This window comes from Staurois parvus, unplaced genomic scaffold (assembly GCF_062004578.1).
Source record: "Staurois parvus isolate SC_StPar_1 unplaced genomic scaffold, SC_StPar_1.0 ptg002036l, whole genome shotgun sequence".
Taxonomy (NCBI): domain Eukaryota; kingdom Metazoa; phylum Chordata; class Amphibia; order Anura; family Ranidae; genus Staurois; species Staurois parvus.
In genome coordinates, this window is record NW_028319832.1 from 1 (window position 1) to 10,359 (window position 10,359).

Here is a 10,359-nt window from a genome sequence, read left to right on the forward strand (position 1 = left end):
GAGGGGGAAGTGTCCGGACTGGAAGGGGGGGGGAAAGTGTCCGGACTGGAAGGGGGGGGAAAGTGTCCGGACTGGAAGGGGGGGGGAAAGTGTCCGGACTGGAAGGGGGGGGGGGAAAGTGTCCGGACTGGAAGGGGGGGGGGAAAGTGTCCGGACTGGAAGGGGGGGGGGAAGTGTCCGGACTGGAAGGGGGGGGAAGTGTCCGGACTGGGAAGGGGGGGGGAAAGTGTCCGGACTGGAAGGGGGGGGGGGAAAGTGTCCGGACTGGAAGGGGGGGGGGGGAAAGTGTCCGGACTGGAAGGGGGGGGGGGAAAGTGTCCGGACTGGAAGGGGGGGGGGGGAAAGTGTCCGGACTGGAAGGGGGGGGGGGGGAAAGTGTCCGGACTGGAAGGGGGGGGGGGGGAAAGTGTCCGGACTGGAAGGGGGGGGGGGGGGAAAGTGTCCGGACTGGAAGGGGGGGGGGGGGGAAAGTGTCCGGACTGGAAGGGGGGGGGGGGGGAAAGTGTCCGGACTGGAAGGGGGGGGGGGGGGAAAGTGTCCGGACTGGAAGGGGGGGGGGGGGGAAAGTGTCCGGACTGGAAGGGGGGGGGGGGGGAAAGTGTCCGGACTGGAAGGGGGGGGGGGAAAGTGTCCGGACTGGAAGGGGGGGGGGGGAAAGTGTCCGGACTGGAAGGGGGGGGGGGGGAAAGTGTCCGGACTGGAAGGGGGGGGGGGGAAAGTGTCCGGACTGGAAGGGGGGGGGGGGAAAGTGTCCGGACTGGAAGGGGGGGGGGGGGAAAGTGTCCGGACTGGAAGGGGGGGGGGGGGAAAGTGTCCGGACTGGAAGGGGGGGGGGGGAAAGTGTCCGGACTGGAAGGGGGGGGGGGGGAAAGTGTCCGGACTGGAAGGGGGGGGGGGAAAGTGTCCGGACTGGAAGGGGGGGGGGGGGAAAGTGTCCGGACTGGAAGGGGGGGGGGGAAAGTGTCCGGACTGGAAGGGGGGGGGGGGGAAAGTGTCCGGACTGGAAGGGGGGGGGGGAAGTGTCCGGACTGGAAGGGGGGGGGGGAAAGTGTCCGGACAGGAAGGGGGGGGAAAGCGTCCGGACTGGAAAGGGGGAAAGCGTCCGGACTGGAAAGGGGGGAAAGCGTCCGGACTGGAAGGGGGGGGGGGAAGTGTCTGGACAGGAAGTGGTTAAACCGCAAACCGGTGAATGCTTTTTTTTTTTTTTTTCTGCCGTTTTTATAAACACCAGTGCTCCTGTTGAGGGCTGTGATGTAAACCGCCGCGCAGCTCAGATAATAGGCATTGTGTACAGAGCTGATCTGAAGGTCTCTGTACCTTGTGATCCCTTTAATAACCAATGACTGTGATCACAGGCAGGGGTGGACCTGACCATTTGAGCACTCAGGCACTGCCTGTGGGCCCGGGGTCAGTAGGGGGCCCCATGAGAAGCCCCTGGTACCTTTCATTGGCTTTTTCATAGGCTTTTTTGGGTTTGGGCGAGGACACAGGGGCCCCAAGATCCCCCTATTGCCTGGGGGCCCTATGAGTTGTCGGTCCGCCCCTGATCACAGGTGGAAATAGGAGGAAAAGGAGGAACTGATACATGAATCATTCATTCCTTCGCTCTGGCTCAGTAGCAACAGACGATATTAACTGATTGGTGGGCCGTTTTTCACACTTTAGCCATCATATGTAACCCCCGTGTTGTGTTTTTTTTTTTTTTTTTCTTTTTGTTTTTTTTTTCCTCACTACAAGGAAAGGAGACAGAATTGTATATATTTTATAAAATAGTTACAATCATTAGATTTGTAAATTTTGTCATGTTTAATTTTTTTTGCAGACTCGTCATGCCAAATTCCTTACCTGGCAGATTGATGTAGAATATCGGGGAGACGATTTTACGGGGACCCTGACCTTAGGAAACCCAGATTTAATTAATGACTCAAGTATGTATTGGCTCAACTTCTCTGTATAATATATCTTGTATCTGGAGAGCGGTGATGTCACTCTGTATAATATATCTTATATCTGGAGGGCGGTGATGTCACTCTATAATATATCTTATATCTGGAGGGCGGTGATGTCACTCTGTATAATATATCTTATATCTGGAGGGCGGTGATGTCACTCTATAATATATCTTATATCTGGAGGGCAGTGATGTCACTCTGTATAATATATCTTATATCTGGAGGGCGGTGATGTCACTCTATAATATATCTTATATCTGGAGGGCGGTGATGTCACTCTGTATAATATATCTTATATCCGGAGGGCGGTGATGTCACTCTGTATAATATATCTTATATCCGGAGGGCGGTGATGTCACTCTGTATAATATATCTTATATCTGGAGGGCGGTGATGTCACTCTGTATAATATATCTTATATCTGGGGGGCGGTGATGTCACTCTGTATAATATATCTTATATCCGGAGGGCGGTGATGTCACTCTGTATAATATATCTTATATCTGGAGGGCGGTGATGTCACTCTGTATAATATATCTTATATCTGGAGGGCGGTGATGTCACTCTATAATATATCTTATATCCGGAGGGCGGTGATGTCACTCTGTATAATATATCTTATATCCACAGGGCGGTGATGTCACTCTATAATATATCTTATATCGCGGAGGGCGGTGATGTCACTCTGTATAATATATCTTATATCCGGAGGGCGGTGATGTCACTCTGTATAATATATCTTATATCTGGGGGGCGGTGATGTCACTCCTGTATAATATATCTTATATCTGGAGGGCGGTGATGTCACTCTGTATAATATATCTTATATCCGGAGGGCGGTGATGTCACTCCTGTATAATATATCTTATATCTGGAGGGCGGTGATGTCACTCCTGTATAATATATCTTATATCTGGAGAGCGGTGATGTCACTCTGTATAATATATCTTATATCCGGAGGGGCGGTGATGTCACTCCTGTATAATATATCTTATATCTGGGGGGGCGGTGATGTCACTCTGTATAATATATCTTATATCTGGGGGGCGGTGATGTCACTCTGTATAATATATCTTATATCTGGAGGGCGGTGATGTCACTCTGTATAATATATCTTATATCTGGAGGGCGGTGATGTCACTCTGTATAATATATCTTATATCTGGAGGGCGGTGATGTCACTCCTGTATAATATATCTTATATCTGGAGGGCGGTGATGTCACTCTGTATAATATATCTTATATCTGGGGGGCGGTGATGTCACTCCTGTATAATATATCTTATATCTGGAGGGCGGTGATGTCACTCTGTATAATATATCTTATATCTGGAGGGCGGTGATGTCACTCTGTATAATATATCTTATATCCGGAGGGCGGTGATGTCACTCTGTATAATATATCTTATATCTGGAGGGCGGTGATGTCACTCTGTATAATATATCTTATATCTGGAGGGCGGTGATGTCACTCTGTATAATATATCTTATATCTGGAGGGCGGTGATGTCACTCTGTATAATATATCTTATATCTGGAGGGCGGTGATGTCACTCTGTATAATATATCTTATATCTGGGGGGCGGTGATGTCACTCTGTATAATATATCTTATATCTGGAGGGCGGTGATGTCACTCTGTATAATATATCTTATATCCGGAGGGCGGTGATGTCACTCTGTATAATATATCTTATATCCGGAGGGCGGTGATGTCACTCTGTATAATATATCTTATATCTGGAGGGCGGTGATGTCACTCTGTATAATATATCTTATATCTGGAGGGCGGTGATGTCACTCCTGTATAATATATCTTATATCTGGAGGGCGGTGATGTCACTCTGTATAATATATCTTATATCTGGAGGGCGGTGATGTCACTCCTGTATAATATATCTTATATCCGGAGGGCGGTGATGTCACTCTGTATAATATATCTTATATCTGGAGGGCGGTGATGTCACTCTGTATAATATATCTTATATCTGGAGGGCGGTGATGTCACTCCTGTATAATATATCTTATATCCGGAGGGCGGTGATGTCACTCTGTATAATATATCTTATATCTGGAGGGCGGTGATGTCACTCTGTATAATATATCTTATATCTGGAGGGCGGTGATGTCACTCTGTATAATATATCTTATATCCGGAGGGCGGTGATGTCACTCTGTATAATATATCTTATATCTGGAGGGCGGTGATGTCACTCTGTATAATATATCTTATATCTGGAGGGCGGTGATGTCACTCTGTATAATATATCTTATATCTGGAGGGCGGTGATGTCACTCTGTATAATATATCTTATATCTGGAGGGCGGTGATGTCACTCTGTATAATATATCTTATATCCGGAGGGCGGTGATGTCACTCTGTATAATATATCTTATATCTGGAGGGCGGTGATGTCACTCTGTATAATATATCTTATATCCGGAGGGCGGTGATGTCACTCTGTATAATATATCTTATATCCGGAGGGCGGTGATGTCACTCCTGTATAATATATCTTATATCTGGAGGGCGGTGATGTCACTCTGTATAATATATCTTATATCCGGAGGGCGGTGATGTCACTCTGTATAATATATCTTATATCCGGAGGGCGGTGATGTCACTCTGTATAATATATCTTATATCCGGAGGGCGGTGATGTCACTCTGTATAATATATCTTATATCTGGAGGGTGGTGATGTCACTCCTGTATAATATATCTTATATCTGGAGGGCGGTGATGTCACTCCTGTATAATATATCTTATATCTGGAGGGCGGTGATGTCACTCTGTATAATATATCTTATATCTGGAGGGCGGTGATGTATAATATGACATATATGTGTGTTCCCTCTCCTTAGTGATCCTGGTAACACACTTCCTGCAGAGCATTACACCCCGATTGGTCCTCGGCGGAGAGCTGGTCTATCATCAACGGCTGGGGGAGGAAGGCGCCATCTTGACAATGGCTGGAAAATATTCAGGTACAGATGTAACATTGTAAATGAACCCAGACATCTCAGGATTTTTCAGAGACCGGGATGAAGTCCCATTGTCATCTGATATCCACATCTGCCTGTTTATGAGCAGCTTCAAAAATGAGACCAGAAAGGAACAGAGTGGGACATGTTTTCCTCAAACTGACACTTCTCAACTGAATTGGGCATGTAATCTTGCAGTGTGCTGTGCTGACCACAGGGGGCGATCTTGCACTGTGGACACTACAGTCATTTATTTTGGCCAGCAGTGAATCCTGTACTTACAGAAAGATGGATTGTTGACTTCTCGATTGTTTGCTTTTGTTGCAACTCTAGTATATTACAAGGTTTTTTGCTGTTTGTTTTTTGTTTTCTTTTGGTATAAAATTTCTGTAAGTTCTTCTCCCTGTGATCACTTCATGGGTAATATATCTCCCCCTCTGTATAGCGGATAACTGGGTGAGCACTCTGAATATCGGGTACGGTGGAGCTCATGCCAGCTACTATCATAAAGCCAATGAACAAGTAAGTGTTTGGTTGGTTTGTCTTTTTGTTTTGTTTTTATTGTCTGGCCTCTTTTCCTTTCCTCCTTCCCCTTTTTTTTTTATTTTTTTTATTTTTTTTTATTTTTTTTTCTTCCCTTCCCCTCCTTACTGCCACCTTCTGTTCTTCCTGTTCTTTTATGTTCTCTTCCTTTCCCTTCTGTTCTTTCTTGCCCCCTTCCTTGCCCCCCTGTGTTTTTACTTTGTTGTACTATTTCCTGCTTGCTTCCCCAGCACCCCCTTGACTTCTGTTTTCTCCCTTGTCCTTGGGATCCCTCCTGTTTCCTCTATTGCTCTACCATTTTCTACTTGGCCTTTCTTGTGCTGTATCCTCTCTTGTCTCCCTTGCCCCCACTCTCTGAATAACCGTGCCCCCCCTTGTCTCTATCTTATTTAACCCTCCTGCTCCCTCCTTTGACTTCCTGTTTCCTCCCGTGTTGCCATCCCCTTCCATTCGCTCCCTTGCCTTCCCTTTCCTCCCTTGCCTGACCTTCCCTCCCATTTCCTCCCTTGTCCTACCTTCCCTCCCATTTCCTCCCCTTGTTCTACTGTACCTCCCATTCCCCTCCCTTGCCTTCCTTTCCCTCCCATTTTCTCCTTTGCCTTGCCTTGCCTCTCTTCCCCTGCCTTCCCTTCCTTTCAATTTTCTCCCTTGTCCTACCTTCCCTCCCATTTCCTCCCCTCTCATTTGCTCCCTTTTCCTAGCTTCTTTCCCATTTCCTCCGTTGCCTCTCATTTGCTCCCTTTTTGCTACTTTCCCTCCCGGTTTTTTTCCCCCTTGTCCTACCTTCCCTCCTATTTCCTCCCCTTGCCCTACCTTACCTCCCCTTTTGCACCCTTCCCTTTCCTCCCTTTGCCTTCCCTTCCCTCTCATTTCCTCCCCTTGCCTTCCCTTCCCTCTCATTTCCTCCCCTTGCCTTCCCTTCCCTCTCATTTCCTCCCCTTGCCTTCCCTTCCCTCTCATTTCCTCCCCTTGCCTTCCCTTCCCTTCCCTCTCATTTCCTCCCCTTGCCTTCCCTTCCCTCTCATTTCCTCCCCTTGCCTTCCCCTCCCTTCCCTCTCATTTCCTCCCCTTGCCTTCCCTTCCCTCTCATTTCCTCCCCTTGCCTTCCCTTCCCTTCCCTCTCATTTCCTCCCCTTGCCTTCCCTTCCCTCTCATTTCCTCCCCTTGCCTTCCCTTCCCTTCCCTCTCATTTCCTCCCCTTGCCTTCCCTTCCCTTCCCTCTCATTTCCTCCCCTTGCCTTCCCTTCCCTTCCCTCCCCTCTCATTTCCTCCCCTTGCCTTCCCTTCCCTCTCATTTCCTCCCCTTGCCTTCCCTTCCCTTCCCTCTCATTTCCTCCCCTTGCCTTCCCTTCCCTCTCATTTCCTCCCCTTGCCTTCCCTTCCCTTCCCTCTCATTTCCTCCCCTTGCCTTCCCTTTCCTCCCCTTGCCCTCCCATTTCTTACTTGGTCCTCCTGTTTTCTGCTTAGCCCTCTGCAACCTCCCATTTTCTTCTTTGCTGCCCCTTTCCCATTCCCTCCCTTCACCTACCATTTTCTGTTTAGCTTTCACTTTCACTTTTTTTTTTCCCCCCCAATTTTATGCTGAAAATATTTCTCTGTACAAATTAGAAGAATACGGTTTCTTGGACAGAAGGTGAATATAAACACTACAATTCGAAGACTTAAAACAACAAAAAAAATCAAAGTTTGTGTAGAGTACAATTTTTTTTTTTTTTTAATATAATTTAAATAAAATATTATAAAAATATATATATTATAAATAAAAAACCAAAAATTGTATATATATAAATAAAATATTAGAAATGTAAAAAAAAATTATATATATATTTAAATAAAATATTATAAAAATATAAATATATATTTATATATATATACACACACACTTTTTTTGTATTTATAATATATATATTTTTATAATATTTAACTATATATGTGCGTGCGTGCGTGCGTGCGTGCGCGCGCGTGCACACACACTTTTATTTAAATGTGTATATATTTTTATAATTTATTTAAATGTGTATATATTTTTATAATATTTTATTTAAATATATATAATTTAAATAAAATATTATAAAAATATATATACTTTTTTTTATTTATAATATATATATTTAAATATTTTTTAAAAAAAAAATTATAAAAATATATATACTTTTTTATTTATAATATATATTTATTATTATTATTATTATTATTATTATTATTATTATTATATATTATAAATAAAAAAAATTGAGAGAGAGAGCGAGATCTTCACTATTTAGTCCATATACAAGTGTCACTCTCACTTTTTAGGGGCAGCTGTAAAACCCCCCTAGGGGGCTCATTCATTCATTTCCACCACGTATATTTGGCGCCACAATCATTTATTTTGGTTTGAATATATAAAAATGTGTCTAGTTAATATTCCTGTTGCACAGTTTCTAAGCGTTCCTCCTTCCGTCCTCAGATTCAGGTCGGGGTGGAGTTTGAGGCCAACACTCGTCTTCAGGAAACCTCCTTCGCTTTCGGCTACCACCTGAACCTCCCCAAAGCCAACCTGGTCTTCAAAGGCTCGGTGGACAGTTCGTGGTGCGTGGGGGCGGTGCTAGAGAAAAAACTGCCCCCTCTGCCCGTCACCCTGGCGCTGGGAGCGTTCATGAATCACTGGAAGAACAAGTTTCACTGCGGCTTTAACATCATGGTGGGATGATGAGGGCCAAGCCGGGCCGATGTCCATCAAGGACCTCAGTTTACTCACTTCTGTACTGGTGACCCCCAACCGACTTTCCGATCCGGCGCTGAGCTCAGGGTGCGCATTTGTGGTCTTTGTATTTATCAGTATTTCTGAGATGGACTCATGGTGGACAGACCGTTGCGGGAAGAAGTGGAACTTCTCTTCTTACTCTCTTTATGAACAAAGGGTTGAAGAGTCTGTCCACCCAACAGTCTTCCAGTCATGGATGGAGGCCCGCTAGCTTCTTCCATCTCTCGGGATTCCGGTGCAAAGACTTTTGCCGCTCTCAAGCTCCGCCCATCTACTGTAGCCACCAAGGAGTCTAACTCCTATTGCTGGATTATCCATCATGTTCAGCGAATGGAGGTTTCAACAATGGGAGGCCTCTTGTAATGACTACAGAAGATGGGCGGAAAATGGAGAATTTAAAGGGTCTGTCCACTTAAAGCTGATATCTTGGCTTAAACCGCCCAGTGATGAGGAAATCCAACTGGGAGAGCAAACTCCACCCCTAATGACTTCTGGCGGTCTGTGGGGGCCCTACACCTGTTGGTGCGCAGTCCCACCACTGCAGTCTAACAGTGTGATTTGACCCAAACTTGAAATTTCAGCGTTGAGTGGACCGAACTTTGTAATTTCATCCTCGCATTCTGCGCACTATTTTTCTTTTTCCCCCCTCAAGAGCTAACTCCATCCAAAACCAAAGGGCAAAACTGATGCCCGGGAAGGATTCCACCATCATCTTGGTGGGGGCTTTTAAAAGGTTGGGAATTTGGCCATGCTGCCTTCATTATTTATTTATGGATTTTTTTTTTTTGTGAGGACTTTACTGCCCCTGGTGGCAGATTTGATGTAGTACAGGGAGCACAGCACTAAAAGGGGAAGATGCACACTGTTGTTCTCAGGCCTTCCAGTCTCAGGACCTCGTTCTCCTCCATCGGTGTTCCCGCCTTCCAATGACCCAACCTGGACTCCTGGAACTGCCGCGCTGGCTTTGCCGACTCCTGAGGACTTTAAATATGACTTCATCATTCCATAGGTGTCAATAAGTTTGGCCTGTTGGAGGCACCGTTCTTATTTATAAAATGATTTCCCACACCCCCGTGTCTGTATTGTTCGTTTTTTTTTTTTTTTGTGTTTTTGTTTTTTTTAATGAATGGCAGAAGATAAAATTACAAAGCTAGCTTTTGCTGCAATTTTTAGCTTCAATCCAGAGATGTCCCCATGCAGTACTTCCATTCTGCCACTAGCTGTCCTCAGTCTGATGGTCAACAATGTTCTTCAATCTATAGATTTCCCCTGCAGTACCTTTTTATTCCTCCACTAGATGTCCTCAGTCTGATGGCCAGCGTCATGTAATCTACTTCCTCTTATCCCAGGTCATCCCGGACCAGCCCCCAACCTCAGACTGATGGTAAGAGGAAGTAGATTACATGATGCTGGCCATCAGTCTGAGGTTGGGGGCTGGTCCGGGATGACCTGGGGTAAGAGGAAGTAGATTACATGATGCTGGCCATCAGACTGAGGTTGGGGGCTGGTCCGGGATGACCTGGGGTAAGAGGAAGTAGATTACATGACGCTGGCCATCAGACTGAGGTTGGGGGCTGGTCCGGGATGACCTGGCGGTAAGAGGAAGTAGATTACATGATGCTGGCCGCCAGGTCATCCTGGACCAGCCCCCAACCTCAGTCTGATGGCCAGCATCATGTAATCTACTTCCTCTTACCCCAGGTCATCCCGGACCAGCCCCCAACCTCAGTCTGATGGCCAGCATCATGTAATCTACTTCCTCTTACTCCCAGGTCATCCCGGACCAGCCCCCAACCTCAGTCTGATGGCCAGCGTCATGTAATCGACTTCCTCTTACCCCAGGTCATCCCGGACCAGCCCCCAACCTCAGTCTGATGGCCAGCATCATGTAATCTACTTCCTCTTACCCCAGGTCATCCCGGACCAGCCCCCAACCTCAGTCTGATGGCCAGCGTCATGTAATCTACTTTCTCTTACCCCAGGTCATCCCGGACCAGCCCCCAACCTCAGACTGATGGCCAGCATCATGTAATCTACTTCCTCTTACCGCCAGGTCATCCTGGACCAGCCCCCAACCTCAGTCTGATGGCCAGCATCATGTAATCTACTTCCTCTTACTCCCAGGTCATCCCGGAC

At 46.4% G+C, this 10,359-nt stretch overlaps 1 protein-coding gene across 1 annotated transcript; it reads left to right on the forward strand.

Moving 5' to 3' along the window:
• Window positions 1–1,796: 1,796 nt before the first annotated feature.
• Window positions 1,797–9,291, forward strand: LOC149432947 (mitochondrial import receptor subunit TOM40B-like). The gene is made up of 4 exons (XM_089664778.1): window positions 1,797–1,928; window positions 4,815–4,937; window positions 5,380–5,456; window positions 7,927–9,291. Coding segments are annotated over exons 1-4 (444 nt in total). The 5' UTR covers window positions 1,797–1,927; the 3' UTR covers window positions 8,170–9,291.
• The last annotated feature ends 1,068 nt before the right edge of the window (window positions 9,292–10,359 follow it).

Excerpts from the sequence above, each read along its gene's own strand:
- LOC149432947 (XM_089664778.1), top strand. Across the intron at positions 4,938-5,379 it reads AATGGCTGGAAAATATTCAG|CGGATAACTGGGTGAGCACT; the intron begins GTACAGATGTAA and ends CCCTCTGTATAG. Across the intron at positions 5,457-7,926 it reads ATCATAAAGCCAATGAACAA|ATTCAGGTCGGGGTGGAGTT; the intron begins GTAAGTGTTTGG and ends TTCCGTCCTCAG.